The 19,070-nt window shown below is 45.7% G+C and overlaps 1 protein-coding gene across 4 annotated transcripts; it reads left to right on the top strand.

Annotated features, from left to right (window-relative positions):
- Nucleotides 1–3,580: 3,580 nt before the first annotated feature.
- LOC100441451 (nuclear pore complex-interacting protein family member B4-like) lies at nucleotides 3,581–18,144 on the top strand. Of its 4 annotated transcripts, none has more exons than XM_054528802.2 (9): nucleotides 3,581–4,079; nucleotides 7,464–7,563; nucleotides 7,727–7,865; nucleotides 11,958–12,018; nucleotides 12,128–12,163; nucleotides 12,239–12,300; nucleotides 12,418–12,512; nucleotides 13,678–13,751; nucleotides 15,518–18,144. In XM_054528802.2, the coding sequence occupies exons 3-9, from the start codon at nucleotides 7,771–7,773 to the stop codon at nucleotides 17,012–17,014; spliced, it is 1,920 nt and encodes a 639-aa protein (XP_054384777.2). In that variant the 5' UTR covers nucleotides 3,581–4,079; nucleotides 7,464–7,563; nucleotides 7,727–7,770; the 3' UTR covers nucleotides 17,015–18,144. The 4 variants fall into 4 exon arrangements, with proteins under 4 accessions (XP_054384777.2, XP_054384778.2, XP_054384774.2 ...); XM_054528803.2 differs by having other exon boundaries at nucleotides 3,582–4,079; nucleotides 13,681–13,751; XM_054528799.2 differs by having other exon boundaries at nucleotides 3,582–4,079; nucleotides 12,128–12,300.
- Nucleotides 18,145–19,070: the final 926 nt, after the last annotated feature.

Raw genomic sequence — 19,070 nt, 5'->3', positions numbered from 1 at the left:
CTAAGCCTCATGCTCCCTTGCCCTGTGCGTCCTGTTGCTTCCCTGATTGACTTTCTCCGTGACCTGTAGCTAAACCTTCCACCAGCGCTTGAGAACTTAATTTGAACCGGATCCTTTCCCAGACCCCTTTCTCCTCCTCCTCCTCCTCCTCTTCCACCTCCAGGTGCACAACAGCCCCCTTCTCCTCCTTTCCCTTCCCTTCCCTTCCCTTCCCTCCCCTCCCCCTTCCCTCCACCTCCCCGTCCCCATCCCCTTCCCTCCCCCCGCCCTAAGCCACCCCCGCCTCTGTCCTGGCCGCCTCAGGGCGCCCTGAGAGGACCAGGACATGCCGGTGTGGTGGCTGCTCTTTTGGCTCCTCCTGCTGGGATTTATCAGCCATCACCCCACCTACGAGAGTAGACGCTGGACCCGCGGGGTTTCTTCCTTGTTACCGGGCTGTGTCACGCGGCATGAAATTACACAGCTCAGGCCTGTAATCCCAGCACTTTAGGGGGCCGAGGTGGGCAGATCACTTGAGTCCAGGAGTTGAAGACTAGCCAGGGCATCATAGCAAAACCCCATCTCTACAAAAAATTCCAAAAAAGATTAGTCGGGCATGGTGGTGCGTACCTGTTATCCCAGTTACCGGAGAGGCTGAGGTGGGAGGATCGCTTGGGCCTAAGAGCTGGCAGTTGCAGTTAGCTGAGATGGCCCCGCTGCACTCTTGTCTCAAAAAAACAAAATGGACCAAAACAAAGTGAAATATCATTTGATTTGTGTCATCTGGTTTGACTTTTTTTTTTTTTTTTTTAAGACAGTCTCACTCTGTCACCCAGGCTGGAGTGCAGTGGCAGGATCTCGGCTCACTGCAACCTCTGCTTCCGGGGTTCAAGCAATTGTCCTGCCTCAGCCTCCTGAGTAGCTGGGATTACAAGCGCAGACCACCACGCCTGGCTAATTTTTGTAGTTTTAGTATAGACGGGGTTTCACCATGTTCGCCAGGATAGTCTCCATCTCTCGACCTCGTGATCCGCCTGCCTCAGTCTCCCAAAGTGGTGGGATTACAGGCGTGAGCCACCGCTCCCGGCCAAAATATATAACCTTAAGTGTAAGTTTACTAACTTTGGAAATACATACCCCAGCATAAACCAACCCCCGTTCAAGATCTACATTATTTTACTTTTATTATTTTTATTTTTATTTTTATTTTATTATTATTTTTGAGACAGAGTTTCTCCCTTGTTGCCCAGGCTGGAGTGCAATGGCACAATATCCCTTGTTGCCCATTGGAGTGCAGTGGCACAATATCAGGTCACCGCAACCTCTGCTTCCCAGGTTCGAGTAATTCTCCTGCCTCAGCCTCCCGAGTGGCTGGGATTACAGCCGTGTGCCACCACGCCCAGCTAATTTTGTATTTTTAGTAGAGATAGGGTTTCTCCATGTTGGTCAGGCTGGTTTTGAACTCCTGACCTCAGGTGATCTGCCCGCCTCCGCCTCCCAAAGCGTTGGGATTACAGGCGTAAACCACCGTGCCCAGCCAAGATCTAACTATTATGTCACCCCAGAAAGTGAACTCTCACTCTTCCCGGCCAGTCTCTTTCTTATCATGGGTTAGCTTGTTTATTCTGGAATTTCGCGTATACAGATGCATGCCATGCCATAGGTACTCTTTTGTGTCTGCCTTATTCTGCTCAACACCATGTTTCTGAATCATTACCATTGTTGTATGGTTCTCTAACTCCATCACTTGCATTTCACACTCAGCATATGCTGAGTTCAACCTGTTGAAGGGCTATCTCTGTTTAATTCACCATCTTGAAAGAAACATTTAAAATTGAGATGTTTTCAAAAATATATATTTAAATCCTGAGGAATCGATGTAGAAACGCTATCACAAACTGTCTGAACTTATTCAGGGGAAGTCTTCGTCTTCACTCACATAAGAGTCTAATGGAATTAATATCAACAATCTTAGAGAAATCCCACACTATTCGTGCCATTTTCATGATCTCCATGGTAATTTTTTTTTTTTTTTTTTGAGATGGAGTCTCACTCTGTCACCCAGGCTGAAGTGCAGTGGTGTGATCTCGGCTCACTGCAACCTCTGCCTCCCCGGTTCAAGTGATTCTTCTGCCTCAGCCTCCTGAATAGCTAGAACTATAGGCACGTGCCACCAGGCCCTGCTAATTTTTTGTATTTTTAGTAGAGATGGGGTTTCACCGTGTTAGCCAGGATGGTCTCAATCTCCTGATCTCATGATCCACCCACCTCGGCTTCCCAAATTGCTGGGATTACAAGCATGAGCCACTGCGCCTGGCCCACCTTGTTAATTTTTAAGCACTAAAATTTGATACTTATTTGTGAATGAAGTAATCCCTTCATTTTTTTTTTCTTTTTTTTTTTTTTAGTTATGCTGAGCTTTAAATGACAAAGATTCACATAATCCAAGAGGGAAGTATTATTTAGAGGGATTCTTTTATCATGTGATATATAATAAATGCATCCAATGTTACACATCAATTTAAAAAACAAGTAAATAACTTTAAAGAAAAGATAACTACTGGCCAGGCCCAGTGGCTCACACCTGTATTCCCAGCACTTTGGGAGGCCCAGGCAGGTAGATCAAGAGGTCAGGAGTTGGAGACCAGCCTGGCCAAGATGGTGAAACCCTGTCTCTACTAAAAATACAAAAATTAGCCAAGCACGGTGGCAGGCAACTGTAATCCCAGTTACTCAGTAGGCTGAGGCAGGAGAATCGCTTGAACCCAGGAGGCAGAGGTTGCAGTGACCTGAGATCATGCCACTGCAATCTAGCCTGGGTAACAGAGCAAGACTTTGTCTCAAAACAGAAAAGAAAAGATAAGATAATTACTTTATACTTAGCTTGTCTTACCCATGAGTGATGGGCTGCATGTGGCCCAGGACAGTTTTGAATGCAGTTCAACACAAATTTGTAAACTTTCTTAAAACATTATGAGATTTTGGCCAGGCGCAGTGGCTCTTGCCTGTAATCCCAGCACTTTGGGAGGCTGAGGCGGGCAGATTACCTGAGGTCAGGAGTTTGAGACCACCCTGGCCAACATGGCAAAACCCCATCTCCACAAAAAATACAAAAATTTGCTGAGTGCACTGTCAGACACCTGTACTCCCAGCTACTCAGGAGGCTGAGGCAGGAGAATCACTTGAACCTGAGAGGCAGAGGTTGCAATGAGCCGAGAGCACACCACTGCACTCCAGCCTGGGTGACAGAGTGAGACCCCATCTCAAAAACAAACAACAAACAAAAACAAAAGCAAAAAAATGGCTGGGCACGGTGGCTCACACCTGTATTCCCTCCAGCAGTTTGGGAGGCTGAGGCAGGCAGATCACCTGTCAGGAGTTTGAGACCAGCCTGGCCAACATGGTGAAACCTCATCTCTACTAAAAATACAAAAATTAGTCGGGCATGGTGGCAGAGACCTGTAATCTCAGCTACTCGGGAGGCTGAGGGAGGAGAATGGCTTGAGCCCAGGAGCTGGAGGTTGCAGTGAGCCGAGATTGCACCACTGCACTCCAGCCTGGACGACTGAGCGGACCGGAACACTGTCTCCAAAAAAAAAAAAAAAAAAAAGGGAGATTTTTTTAGATCATCAGCTATTGTTAGTGTTAGTGTATGTTAGTATGTTATGTGTGGCTCAAGACAACTTTGCTTCTTTTAATATAGCCAGGGAAGCCAAAAGATTGGATATCCCTGCTTTATACCAAGAAAGATGACACCCAACATTTGCAATGCCTAAAAACACTACCAGCCATCTGAAAAACACGAGACTTCTAACTTCTGTTCTTTTTTGTAGCAATGGAATCCCACGGTGATATCTGAGGGATGTGGTTACCTTTTGGAGGAGGTTGACGGTTTCTAAGGATGATTCTTTCTGAGTGAAATATTGTCAGTGTCATTGACCTTTTCATTATTTCAACTATTATTATTCCAGGTTATCAATTCTCCACCTGATCATTTTCATCCTGGGACTGACTTTTGTGGAATTCCTTGGATAGTTATCATTATTGTGTTTCTGGGAATTTCTACACTTGCTATTTTCCTCTGGAAAACTAGCCTTTGTGTGAGTATACTAACTTTCTGTAGAGGTATACTTGTAATCACAAATAAGAAGAAATTATTTAAAACAATTCACGTTTCTGGACTTCATTATGAATATGTGGTTTTACCCAAAAAATCAGGGAAATGATTTATTAGCATAAGAATTATGAAAATATCTGCCATTTACATTATGAAAATTAAATAGGTTGGTGTTTGTTTAATAAAATGTCAACAGAGCTTTTGGTCAAAAATAACTTTTTTTAACCTTAGTGTTATTTATCAGAAATGGAGTATGAGGTTTCATCACTTAAATAGGAAATTCTTTCTAAACTCTTCCGCTCTATAGTTCTACCATAAGGGTGGAAGGAAAGCTTCCAGTCTCCTCTCTGAAGATTCACTGCAGAAATGAGCTGACAACAGACAGCTTAACAGGAGAAGAAAAACATAGAACAGGCATAAACATGGGAACCAGCTGAAAAATGAGACTGCTAGAAGGGCTGGATGGTTGATGCTTAAAGAGCACCCTCTTCTGAGGGAAGAGGGAGATAGATGGAGATGTAGGCCATTTAGAGGGGCAGCAAATGATTTTTAGGGGAAATGGAAGAGCTCAAGGAACAAACAATTGGCCTGAGACAAAGTTCCTCTGAGGTCATAGGGATGAGGTGACAAACTGCCAGAAGGTGAAGGGCAGAACTGCACTGCATCTCATGATGCAGAGAAAGCCCCAGAGAATCTCTTAGAACTGCCCTCCAGAGAATCAATGAAAAGTGTGTCTGGGCAGGGTAACTTTGAATGACATCATTCAAGGTGCATGTTCCCAGTTGCAACTGGAGAGAGATCAGTATGTCAAAAATCTGTACTTGGTAAGAATTTGGCTGCTAAGTTGTGCCATAATTTGTCTTTTGAGCCTTTTTTCCGTTGGGTAAGTTGAGCTCTACATTTTCTCTTGCCATTCATGGCAGTAAAAATGTGGTTGTCTGGGGGCTGAACCTCCTTCTGAACAATGATCCAAGATAAAAGTACTAATACCACAATGCTTTTTTATATTCAAGGGAAGAGGAAGTATGTTTCAGTTTTACCACCTAGATAATTACACGTCATTTGGCACTGCCTTTCAAGATATGTAGAAAACAGAAAATATATGAGTTATGAAGATATCGAGGAACGTTTAACATTCTCTATGCCACTTAGTCCTGAAGAGGGAATTTTTGGTATAAATTGGAGGAAGATTTTTTTTTTTTTTCCCAGCCCCAAGACGAGTCTCCCTGTGTTGCCCAGGCTGGAGTATAATGGTGTGATCTTGGCTCACTGCAACCTCCACCTCCTGGCTTCAAGTGATTCCCCTGCCTCAGCCTCTCAAGTAGCTGGGATTACAGGTGCCCACCACCATGCCCAGCTAATTTTTGTATTTTTAGTAGAGTCGGGGTTTTACCATGTTGGCCAGGCTAGTCTCAAAACCCGACCTCAAATGATCCGCCCGCCTCAGCCTCCCAAAGTGCTGGGATTACAAGCGTGAACCACCACGTGAGCTGGGGGAAGTTTTTAAATTTACCACTTTTAAAAAATTCCATTTAGGAAAGTTCAGTTGAGCTGTTGGACTTGGACAACTTCACACCTTCTCATCTTTGTCCTTATCATCTAGTCATCTATACCACTACCTCCTAAGCAGGGACATCATGGGTGCCATGAAGCATTCATGCATGATGGCATTTCCTTGCTTCTCATTTCTTCATGTGTTTGACATTCCTCCTAGCTCCAAACTGGGCCAGCTACCTTTCCTATGAAATCTAGCAGTAACTGTGGGATAGATGTGGTTGCTCTTTCATCTTTTTAGATTACCCATGCTTCTCTCGAAATCCTAGTACATGTTTTGTTTTTTATCCTATGTGCAGAAATCAGAAAAGAACAAATTCTGCAAAGAATTTGAAAGATATTATTTCAGGCCAGGTGTGGTGGCTCATGCCTGTAATCCCAGCACTTTGGGAGGCTGAGGCAGGTGGATCACTTGAGGTCAGGAGTTCAAGACCAAAGGGGCCAACATGGTGAAACCCCATCTCTACTAAAAAGACAAAAATTAGCCAGGCATGGTAGCGGGCACCCGTAATCCCAGCTACTTGGGAGGCTGAGGCACAAGAACCGCTTGAATCTGGGAGGTGGAGGTTGCCGTGAGCCAAGGTAGTGCCACTGCACTTCAGCATGGGTGAGAGTGACACTCCGTCTCAAAAAAAGAAAAAAAGTTATTTCAATGACTACCTCAGGAGATTCATAGGTATCTGACCCACATCTGAGATGAGATTTTCATTGCATTTTAGCTATGATGAGAACAAATATTTAATATCTTAGAAGATTAAAAGCATACTGTGATAATATGGAAATCTTGGTGGGAATTCAGTCGTTATTGAGAATGTTTTGCGTTAGGTTCAAACCAGCCTCAATGAAGCTGATGTGAGGGAAGGGAAAGTGGACTCTGAGTAGAGCAGGGATAGAAGGAAGATGCTCCAGTGCAGATCAGGAAGGAGCAGGGGGTGAAATGTTACAAATTCTAGAACTCGGAGAGCTGAAGGTAATTACTTCCTTTTCAAGTTGTGAAACATGTTAACCTGTGGTAAAATACTTATAACATGATAATTACCATCTAACCGTGTTGAAGTGTACAGTTCAGTTGTGTGAAGTATATTCATGTCTTTTTTTTTTTTTTTTTGAGACGGAGTCTCACTCTGTCACCAGGCTGGAGTGCAGTGGTGTGATCTTGGCTCACTGCAACCTCTGCTTCCCAGGTTCAAGCAGTTCTCCTGCCTCAGCCTCCCGAGTAGCTGGGACTACAGGCATGCACCACCATGCTCAGCTAATTTTTGCATTTTTAGTAGAGACGGGGTTTCACCATGTTGGCCAGGATGGTCACCATCTCTTGACCTTGTGATTCACCTGCCTCAGCCTCCCAAAGTGCTGGGATTACAGGCGTGAGCTACCGCACCTGGCTTTTTTTTTTTTTTTTTTTTTTGAGACAGAGTTTCAATCTTGTTGCCCAGTTTGGAGGGCAATGGCACAATCTCAGCTCACTACAACATTTTCCTCCTGGGTTCAAGTGATTCTCCTGCCTTAGCCTCCCGACTAGTTGGGATTACAGGCATGCACCACCTCTTGGTGATCTCGGCTCACTGCAACCTCCGCCTCCCGGCTTTAAATGGTTCTCTGTCTCAGCCTCCTGAGTAGCTCGGATTACAGGCGCCCGCTGCCATGCCCGGCTAATTTTGGTATTTTTAGTAGAGACGGGGTTTCACCATCTTGGCCAGGCTGGTCTTGAACTCCTGACCCCGTGGTCCACCCGCCTCCGCCTCCCAACGTGCTGGGATTATAGGCATGAGCCAGCGTGCCCAGCCATCATTCTTAAATTATTATTTCCTAGGTGTCTTTCCTCAAGACTGTCTTAAAGTCACAAAATGTACATGACGGATCCACGGATGTACAGCGGAAAGCCTGGAGGTCCAATAGCCATAGCCAGGAAGGTATGGCTCTGTTGGAGTCCCCATAGTGTGGAAATGAGTTTGCCCTGGAAAGGGAAAGAACAGCTTCTTGCCCTCAGGTTTCTCACCTTCTCCTCTCCTCACTTTCACCAAGGGCCGAGGTCCATTTGTATGCACACAAAGAAAAGGGTTTCTTCCTTTCCAGGAATTAAAATTGGCCTGGAAGATCTCTTTACTTCACAGAGACATATGGAAGCCAAAGTTCGAGCTGAAGTCCATAAGGTGACAAGGAATGTCAACAGTCATTACAAAATCAATGGACATAGGAAGACTGCCAAAAAAAAGTAAGATGTGCATTGACACAAATACTGTTGTATGAACCATGTGCCAATCAAAGTAGACAACTGTAAAGTCCTTGAGAATATTTTCTACAATATTTGTGGCAAATTCAGTGGGTTCAAAATTGAGTTTGTCCTTTCTGCTTGATTAGTTTAATCTGTATAATTCCTTTCCCTTCCTACATTCTTGTTTGTAATTTTTTCGGGGGAAGAGGAGGTGCTAGTACTGGCATTGGTTTTCCTTTCTCTCTTTTTTTTTTTTTTCCTGAGACGGAGCTTTGCTCTTGTTGCCCAGGCTGTAGTGCAATGGCACAATCTCAGCTCACTGCCTTTCGGGTTCAAGCAATTCTCCTGCCTCAGCCTCCCAAGTAGCTGGGATTACAGGAGCCCACCACCACATCCAGCTAATTTTTGTATTTTTACTAGAGATGGGGTTTTGCCATGTTGTTCAGGCTGGTCTCGAACTTCTGACCTCAGGTGATCCACTTGCCTCAGCCTCCCAAAGTGCTGGGATTAGAGGTGTGAGCCACCACACCCAGCCTTTTTTTTTTTTTTTAATTTTGAGATAGAGTCCCGCTCTGTTGCCCAGGCTGGAGTGCTATGGTGCAATCTTGGCTCACTGCAACCTCTGCCTCTCAGGTTGAAGCAATTCTGCCTCAGCCTCCCAAGTAGCTTGGATTACAGGTGTGTGCCACCACACTCAGCCAATTTTTTTTTTTTTTTTGAGACAGAGTCTCACTCTGTCACCCAGGCTAGAGTGCAGTGGGGTGATCTTGGCTCACTGCAACCTCCGCCTCCCAGGTTCAAGCGATTCTTATCCCTTAGCCTCTTGAGTAGCTGGGACTACAGGCATATGCCACCATGCCTGGATAATTTTTGTATTTTTAGTAGAGGCGGGGTTTCACCATATTGGCCAGGCTGGTCTAGAACTCCTGACGTCATGATCCACACACCTTGGGCTCCCAATGTGCTGGGATTACAGGCGTGAGCCACTGTGCCCAGCCCAATTTTTGTATTTTTAGTAGAGACAGGGGTTCACCATGTTGGCCAGGCTAGTCTTGAACTCCTTACCTCAGGTGATCCGCCTGCCTCAGCCTCCCAGCGTGAGCCACCGCACCCAGCCTGGATTGTTGAATTCAATGCTTGGGTCACCTCCAGATTCATTTTCACAGTCTTTCACGTTTTGGTCATATTACATTGTATTTTGCTGCCATATGACTGATCTTTTTTTTGTTAAATGTGAGATACTTGTTAAAAAATATTTAGCAATGAATTGAGGCCTAGTAGCATGTTATCTTGCTGCAGAAGAGATGGGAGTCTACTTCTGGGGGATGGTCAGGGGTCCTCCATACAGGCTGCAATTGAGGTCGTCAGTGCAGGCTCAGTCCCTACAAAGGCCAGGTATTTCCTATCCACCTCTGTTCTGATGTGTGACTCTTCTGGGTCTCAACCAGAGCCAGTGGACTTCAGTACGGGTCGCTTTCATTGGCAGACCCTCAATCCACTTGGTTTTCATCTAATCGCATGCATGTGTGCAAAAGCTGCTCTGCTTCTTTGCATCTCAGTAGTCCCTTCTGGAATTCAGCAATGAAACTCAGGGAAATGGGTTCCAAATGTGAGGATGTCTTTCGTCCTGGGTTTCCTTCTCCATCTTGACCTCATGTCTGTTTACTGCCATGTTAGCAATTTCATGTATTTAATCATGGGTTTTATATTCTGTTTGGTGTTCCCCATTGTTCTCATTGGAGATCGGAAGCTTCAGATGCACTTATGCCAACTCAAGATTAGAATGCTTCCTTAGCTTCCCTCCAGAGTCAGGTTTTGTGTTTGTAGTTCCCAAGTGCACAGCAGGAGTAGTGAGGTCCTCACTGGCTTCTCATTTGCATTAATCTGTGAGCTCATTTAGCGTGGGGACAGGACCCTGCTCCCATTGCATTCTCAGCACCTCACCACACACTCCTTGTTTGAGGCCACTCCAGAGAGCATGTGCTGAAGGATGCCCTGTGGTCAGAAACAAGTTTATTAACTTTCTCTTTGAAGTGTTTTTGTCCCTGTCTCCTAGCGTTCTGGGAATTTTACACATCCTTCCTATAAAACCAAGTATCAGGTGAGGTCCTTAGGATCAGGACCATGAATCAAGTGGTGTGAGGGCAACACAGCAAGCTTGCCTTTTTAGGTCATTTCCTTTTTCTGCCCTCACTCTCTGTGAACGGAACCTTGTTACAGTCAGTCAACACCAGGGTGGATGGTTTGCAGTTGTCATCTATTTTCAGGACATAACACCCTGACTTAGGAGCCATTCCGATCATTTCTAATTCAATAGATGTGCCCAGCATTCAGGTTGCCTTTTCTCTCAACCAGGATCTTTAAAGACGACGACAAGAGTTCCAGTCCTGAATCATGGCAAAGTGCAGTAGTGAACTGCAGGGTTAATGACACCATATTCTGGAAGGATCTCTCTATGGCTGATGGTCTCAGTTCCGGCATCAGCCTCTGACTGAGAATCAGGCCTCCCACAGGAGGAGTCAGATGAGGAGCAATCCTCTGCTTCCGATGGAGTTAGCTGTGATGAGTTGGTGAGGTCTGGTTTTTCACACTGAACTAAAATGAGCTTTCGCTGTGTCAAGAACAAGACTGACCCCAGAGACACACATAGTGCACCTCATAGAAGCTTTTAATAGTCTTTATTTACTAAAGAATAGGACTAACTATAGAACTATGAAGATGAGCTGGAAATGACAGGTGACTTGCCAGCAGGCCAGAGTGTGATTTTTCTTTGTCCCTCAATGGGAGGTGTCAATTCTTCCTTTGGTTGTGAGAATCAGTTGGTTCATTTATGGGAAGGTTGCAGGGGGGATCTTTGAATCACAGCCTTCGGATGCCAGAAGGGCAGAGGGAATCCCACATGGGCTGGTGGATCTTGTGTGTGCATTTCCCTCCCTTCTAATCTCAGGAAACAAAACATGAAAGAATGTGAGCAAGCAGAAAATGAGAGGCAGCTATCAGAGGCAGAGGAGAATGGGAAATTGGAGATGAAAGAAATACATACCTACCTTGAGTTCAGAAACTGAACCCCACCCTCTTGGGAAACACCCCCTCTTGGGAACCCCCCCTTGGGAAACCCCCATTGGAATGTTGTTTTTAACCTTTGTAGAATGTTTAGACCCAGTAAATGCAGAAATAGAAACAAATGGTCAGAAGACATATCCAGAGAGAGAGAGAGAGAGTTGACAAAACAGAAAACAAAGTACCTTAAGATTTACCAGTGACCAAAAGATGTGAAGTAGCAAAACGTCTCCTGACCCCATTGCCAGCTAGACTGTGTGGAAACTCGGTTACCAGCCATTCTAGGGGTGGAGTGAGTTGTTGTCATCCTTAGGAAAGTGTGTTGTTGTAGGATCAACCACATCCTTCAAAAGGACTATGCCTGTTTATAAGCCCAGCTGTTTCTGCCCTGTGAAACACGGCAAGGATATTAATACAAAGAGAATAGAGCTTTATGATAAAAGATGCTCAATGAAGGATGAATTAGGGATATACTGAGAATGGGGAAGGAAATTGTCAACTCAGAAGTCAGCAGGCAGTAAGCAAAAGAGGAGGAATCAATACAGCAACAGTTTGGATCAGACTGTACTGTTTTTGTTTTTGTTTTTGTTATTTTTTCTGAGGTGGAGTCTCGCTCTGTCACCCAGCCTGGAGTGCAATGATGTGATCTTGGCTCACTGTAACCTCCGCCTCCCAGGTTCAAGTGATTCCCCTGCCTCAGCCTCCTGAGTAGCTGGGATGACAGGTGCCTGCCACCAGGCCCGGCTAATTTTTTTATTTTTAGTAGAGATGGGGTTTCACCGTATTAGCCACGATGTTCTCAATCTCCTGACCTCGTGATCCACCGGCCTCGGCCTCCCATAGTGCTGGGATTACAGGCGTCAGCCACCGCGACCGGCTCAGACTGTACTCTTATAGCCATCTGAAATACGTTTTCTAGGTATAGATAGATTGTGTAAGGGTACAGTTGTGAGGATAACAGAAACATGGCAGATTATTTAAAATCATCCTGAAAGTGGTGCTTTATCTGATGAAAGTGATTGTAATCCATAGGAAACTGTTTCAACGCATGCAAGAGTTGCGGTGGCGGGCAGAGGACTACTACAGATGCAAAGTAAGGAGCTTCCTCCCCGCAGTTGCACGATAGTTCAGTGCTGATGCAGATGATGCCATGGCCCTTAGACTCTCTCAACATTCAATTTCTCATGTGTTGGCTTTTTCAGATCACCCCTTCTGCAAGAAAGCCTCTTGCCAACTCAGTAAGTTTGTTTGTTTTCCTTGCTTTTGGACATAGTCTGCCAGGTCAGGACATGGATGTATTTTTCTCCCCACAGCTCTGTGCTCAAGCCTTGCAAAGGGGGAAGGCAGAGAGGAAGGCTGCCTACAAGCAGCACAGGTAGGTCATTGTGATGGACATTTTAAAGGATGTTTTTGTTTTGAGATAAAGCTTTGAGCATCTAGTAAAGAACTTGGTGTTTTAATTCTTCAAGTCAATTCTTTCTCTGTCTTCTAGGTGTCAAATGAGGCAAAAGAAGAGAGTCCCAGAGAGACACATGAGTCAGGAGCCAGTCCAGGGACGACTGGGCCTAGAGAACCCTTTCTCGATGGGTAGGAGCTTGCTGTGAAGGCAGCTGCTTAATTTCTGCTGCACAATCCACACACCTTGCTTCTCCTTTTGGGGATGAGGGCTCGGGTGGAGTGATTGTTATGTTTCCTGGAAACAATTCCAAGCACTTATAAAGAGAACAGTTGTCTCGCTGGGTGGCAGGACCCTATTTTTCTCAGGTGCCCGAGCTGAATGGCTCTTGGCTAGTCCCCTGTGAATGGTGGAGCTCAGGCCGCTCCACTGACTGTGGACGTTGCCCCACCCTGATGTCTTGGTTACTTTTAACTGAGGAGATGAACCTAGAAGGCAGATGGGCCAGCTCCCGTTTCCACCTTGACTCAGTATGAAGGATTTATTTTTCTTTCACTTGAGAAAACAACAATAGCACTTTAGAATGGGAGCCACATGTGCTGATGAGAGCAGAGATTTTCTGGCCGTGTCTTCATGGATCAATATTGTAGCTTGAGATCTGCTTTAAGAAAAGAAGCATTTATTTACACTTTTTGGAACTTCCTTCATTCTTTTTGTTTAAGTTGTTTATTGCCAACTATATAACTCCATTAGTAAGTTAAATTTCTATGTAATCCTACTCCTCTAACATTTCAAGTGTAACCCTAAAACTTTCCAGTTAATTTCTGTAGCTCTTACCTTTTCTCATGACTGTTCATCTCTTTATGTCCATTTCTGTTCATAAGTATTGATAATACCTGGCCAGGTATGAAAGTTAGATTAACTATGAATCCACAGAATTTTAAATGTCCCTATGGCTTGAAGAAGAGGAGGAGTGCTGTTCCTGTCCAGGGTTTATTGATATTCTTCCAACCATGGCTGTTCCTATTTTAATTTTGAGTCTGTGCTCACATGATGAGTGATTTCCTCTGATATGTACTGATTTAGAGCTCATTTCCAGCTGGTTAGAGCCCGACCTGTTCACAGCCTGTTGAGAGTTAAGAATACCCCTGGACCAGGGCTCTGTGGTATCTTCCTCAAGGATGAGGCTCCAGAGGGCTCCAGAGTCCTCTGAGGCATGTGGTCAATAAACCCTGTGCCTCTGGTAAGGGACCTGTGTGGCAGAGAGTGAGATGGCAGCGGAGGGTGTGGAGGGTTTCTTATTCTGCACAGAACATGCAAGCCAGATTTAGCCCCATTCCCTTCTCTGGCCCTTAGCAGATTCAGGACCTCATTCGGTTCCCATGAGGAACAGCAACGGCGTCCCAGCTGAAAACACAGAGAAGACAAAGGTAAATGCTGGGGACGTTTTCACTCTTCTTATATCAGGACACTTTGGTCTTTTCCAACAACGCCCTCTCCTGGCCTGGCCTCTGCTCTATGGGTTCTGTGGTGTCTTTTCTGTCTCGACTTCTTGAGAAGCAAAATCTTCTCCATGAGCTTTCAGGCTTCTCCATTCCCAGCTGATCATCGTTGGTGGCACCTCCAGAATCCATAAAAGCTCAGGGACTGAGGGCTGAAGGGCTTTTACTGTTCTGTTTCCAGAAATAACACGAGGAGGCACCACTGACCTCCAGTACTGTAGGTCTCATGGCGCGGTGAACTCTGACTGATCCACCTTACCCAAGATGTTGTGGGGTCTCATTTCTGAAATATGTGGGATTTTCTTTTGCTGTGATTTTGTTTGCATTCTGCTATAATGTAGGTGATTAACGTTTGAAATATCTGCTGTATTCCCAGAAGTGAAAATAGTGAAAACGCATTAATCTAACATTAATTTGTGCTTTGTGCAATTTTGAATGCTCTTTGACAAGGCCAATTCCATAGTTCATCACAGTCCCATCCCTGTTGGTAACCGTGTTGTGCAAAAACACCTTCATACCCACCCAATGGGGCCCCTGATCTAATATTCTAAGTGTCAGAGGTTCCATATTTGTAATAGCAAATAGGCCCTGACTGTAAATTAGTGAAGAGTGAATGTAACTTATTACCTACAGGGACAATTCCAAATGAAGGCCTTAAATGATGCTCAGCTAAGCTGGTTCTTCTGTGGCCTCTGTACCTTGAAAAGCTGCCGAGTCCTATGATTACACATGATGGGACTTGTACACTTGAAGTGAAACACAGTTTTCAAACTTGCTTTGTTTAGAATTCTCACTCATTTTTCCACGGAAAAAAGTATTCTTTATGTCCTAGAGCACTTACAATTTGGTATTACCTGGGAGTGAAAAGAAATATTACAGCCATGTCTAACTGACTTCTTGAGGTAAGATTGTTCTGTCAGAAATCCCTCTCCCAGCTCCCCTGAAGCTCTTCAGGAATCCACATCTCTCCAGAGCTCTTTGTTCTCATGGGTGGCACCTCCAGAGTGAAGAAGATCCTTTGTCAAGAAGGGAAACAGAGGGGAAATGAGAGGGTCCCGCAGGCAGAGCTGGAATCTACTTCCACTGTGCCTCTTGCAAGCTGTGTGACCCTGGGCACAATTTCTCCTTCCTCTGGAAACCTCTGTTTTCTTAGATTTGGAGCAGGGTGGTCACACTGACCTTGCAGAGTTCTGAGAATCAGAGACAGAACATAAAAGGCCTGGAAAACATTCTCCAAAAAGAAGCTGCAACATGTGTGGACAATGGGCTTTTCATGCCTCTCTTACTCTCTGTTGACCTGGTGCAAGAAACATGCTCTGGTGATGGCTGTGAGGGAGGAATGAGGATAGAGATAGACACTCCTGTGTCTCAAACATGCTTCTTTGTTAATCTGTTATGAATCTGTCATGACTCTGTCTTCCCTGGGGCAGGACCCCAGCCTGCCTACATTTGCAAACAGACACAGTGGCATGTGGAGACAACAGTGTGTCCCAATGACTTTTCTTTACTCCCCAGCTGTGGGCAGTACTCAGTGGAAGGGTGATATTATGACACTGATACTGCTATTTTGAAACCTGGAGGGTGGAAAGGTGCAAAAATCTATCACCAGCAACAGAAGATGCAGCCTGTGTTGGTGGTGGTAATTTTGTCCATCAAATGAATATGTGTGAATATTTCCTCCTTTGGCCCTACAGGTCAGGATGGTGGCAGTGGAGCACCATCATTCCTCAGGATTGCGCTACCGGCCCTACCTCCCGGCTGAAACTTTAAGAAAAAGGATAGGCCGCAAGCCACCTCCTCCTATTCAGTGTGATCTAAGAGGTCAACCACGTCCATCAGTTAAAGGATGTCTGAGACCGCTGACTCTTTCTCGACTACAGTGTCCACTAGGACCTCAACCACATTCTACAACTGATGATTTTCTGAGAAGAGAGACACCTCAAGACGAGTGTGCCCTGGGACCTGATCCACTTCCTCGAGCTGATGATTTTCCGAGACTCAAGACACCTCCCGAGGGTCTTTTCATACCAATTTCCCCTTCTCCAGTTGATGATTCTCTGAGCCTCAAGACACCTCCCGAGTGTCTTCTGGTACCCCTTCCACCTTCTCCAGTTGATGATTTTCTCACACCACAGGCACCTCCCATCAAGCGTCATCGCCTGGGACCTGTAGCATTTCCTCGAGCTGATGATTTTAGGAGACCCAAGGAACCTCCTGACTGTTTTTTTGCACGCCTTCCACCTTCTCCAGTTGATGATTCTCTGAGCCTCAAGACACCTCCCGAATGTCTTCTGGTACCCCTCCCACCTTCTCCAGTTGATGATTTTCTCACACCACAGGCACCTCCCATCAAGCGTCGTCGCCTGGGACCTGTAGCATTTCCTCGAGCTGATGATTTTAGGAGACCCAAGGAACCTCCTGACTGTTTTTTTGCACGCCTTCCACCTTCTCCAGTTGATGATTCTCTGAGCCTGAAGACACCTCCCGAGTGTCTTCTGGTACCCCTTCCACCTCCAGTTGATGATTTTCTCACACCACAGGCACCTCCCATCAAGCGTCGTCGCCTGGGACCTGTAGCATTTCCTCGAGCTGATGATCTTAGGAGACCCAAGGAACCTCCCGACTGTTTTTTCGTACCACTTCCACCTTCTCCAGTTGATGATTCTCTGAGCCTCAAGACACCTCCCGAGTGTCTTCTGGTACCCCTTCCACCTCCAGTTGATGATTTTCTCACACCACAGGCACCTCCCATCAAGCGTCGTCGCCTGGGACCTGTAGCATTTCCTCGAGCTGATGATTTTAGGAGACCTAAGGAACCTCCTGACTGTTTTTTTGCACGCCTTCCACCTTCTCCAGTTGATGATTCTCTGAGCCTGAAGACACCTCCCGAGTGTCTTCTGGTACCCCTTCCACCTCCAGTTGATGATTTTCTCACACCACAGGCACCTCCCATCAAGCGTCGTCGCCTGGGACCTGTAGCATTTCCTCGAGCTGATGATTTTAGGAGACCCAAGGAACCTCCTGACTGTTTTTTTGCACGCCTTCCACCTTCTCCAGTTGATGATTCTCTGAGCCTGAAGACGCCTCCCGAGTGTCTTCTGGTACCCCTTCCACCTCCAGTTGATGATTTTCTCACACCACAGGCACCTCCCATCAAGCGTCGTCGCCTGGGACCTGTAGCATTTCCTTGAGCTGATGATTTTAGGAGACCCAAGGAACCTCCCGAGTGTCTTTCCGCACCCCTTCCACCTTCTCCAGTTGATGATTCTCTGAGCCTGAAGACACTTCCCGAGTGTCTTCTGGTACCCCTTCCACCTTCTCCAGTTGATGATTTTCTCACACCACAGGCACCTCCCATTGAGCGTCGCCTGGGACCTGTAGCATTTCCTCAAGCTGATGATTTTAGGAGACCCAAGGAACCTCCTGAGTGTTTTTTCGCACCCCTTCCACCTTCTCCAGTTGATGATTCTCTGAGCCTCAAGACACCTCCCGAGTGTCTTCTGGTACCTGTTCCACCTTCTCCAGTTGATGATTTTCTGAGACGACAAACACCTCCCGTCCAGTGTCACCTGAGACCTGTACCATTTCATCGAGCTGATGATATCAGGAGACTCAAGAAACCTCCTGACTGTTTTGACTGTTTTTTGTTTTGTTTTGTTGTTGTTTTTTTTTTTTTTTTTTTTTATTCTGTGGCAGGAAGGGGCCTGGTGTGTTGTTGATTCAATTTATTGATCATTTTTACAACACATAAATTCATTTAAGTATTGATTGTGCACCTATCATATGATACGCATTTTTTCATCACTCCCCCACTCCCAGAACCCTAAGCTTTTCTCACTGTTAGAACTCCTAGTTTATTTGTATTTCAGTCACTTTGACATAAACTCCTTTAGTGTAGGTGCTTAGATTATTTTCACTGCTTAGCCCCCAATGCCTGTATAGAGTAAGCTTTTTTTTTTTTTTTTTTGTACCAAATGCCCAATGGCCAATTTATTCTGTATCAATAACAACTAGGCATCATTTTCAAAGGGCCATATACTGACAACAGACTGCCCAGAAATTATCTCCCTATGTAGGAAAACTACAGAAGACAAGTTCTTAGACTTTTAATGCCCAATACAGTAGCCATTAATGACAGGTGACTACCGAGCCTTGAAATGCGATAGTCCAAATTGAGATGTGCTATAAGCTTAAATTACACACCACGTTTCAAAGCCATAAGGCCAAAAACTGTAAAATAGTCTAGTAATTTTATATTTATTATATATTGAAATGATATTTGGTATTTTGGATATATTGAGTTAAATAAAAGTTAAATTCACCTGTTTGGTTTTTTACTTTTAAAATGTGAATTCCAGAAAAATTTTTTTTTTATGAAGTATTTATTGATGATTCTTGGGTGTTTTTCAGAGAGGGGGATATGGGAGGGTCATAGGATGATAGTGGAGAGAAGGTCAGGAGATAAACACATGAACAAAGGTCTCTGGTTTTCCTAGGCAGAGGTCCCTGCGGCCTTCTGCAGTGTTTGTGTCCCTGGGTACTTGAGATTAGGGAGTGGTGATGACTCTTAAAGAGCATGCTGCCTTCAAGCATCTGTTTAACAAAGCACATCTTGCACCGCCCTTAATCCATTTAACCCTGAGTTGACACAGCTGTTTCAGAGAGCAGGGGGCTGGGGGAAAGGCCATAGATCATAGAGCAGGGGGCTGGGGGAAAGGCCATAGATCAACAGCATCCCAAGGCAGAAGAATTTCTCCTAGTCAGAACAAAATGGAGTCTCCTATGCCCACCTCTTTCTACACAGACACAGCAACAATCTGATCTCTCCTTCCTTTCCCCACACTTCCCTCCCTTCTCTTCAACAAAACCGCCATCGTCCTCATGGCCCTCTCCTGATGGTCGCTGTCTCTTCGGAGCTGTTGGGTACACCTCCCAGACAGGGTGGCTGGGCAGAGGCGCTCCTCACCTCCCAGACAGGGCGGCCGGGCAGAGGGGCTCCTCACTTCCCAGATGGGGAGGCTGGGCAGAGGCGCTCCTCACATCCCAGATGATGGGTGGCCGGGTAGAGGCACTCCTCACATCCCAGATGGGGCAGCCGGGCAGAGGTGCTCCTCACATCCCAGATGGGGCGGCCGGGCAGAGGCGCTCCTCACTTCCCAGATGGGGCGGCCGGGCAGAGGCGCTCCTCACTTCCCAGACAGGGCGGCCGGGCAGAGGCACTCCTCACTTCCTCCCAGACGGGGTGGC

Source organism: Pongo abelii, chromosome 14, assembly GCF_028885655.2.
Source record: "Pongo abelii isolate AG06213 chromosome 14, NHGRI_mPonAbe1-v2.0_pri, whole genome shotgun sequence".
Lineage (NCBI taxonomy): Eukaryota > Metazoa > Chordata > Mammalia > Primates > Hominidae > Pongo > Pongo abelii.
Note: the sequence above shows the minus strand (reverse complement) of the source record. Positions and strands in the feature narration are given on the sequence as shown.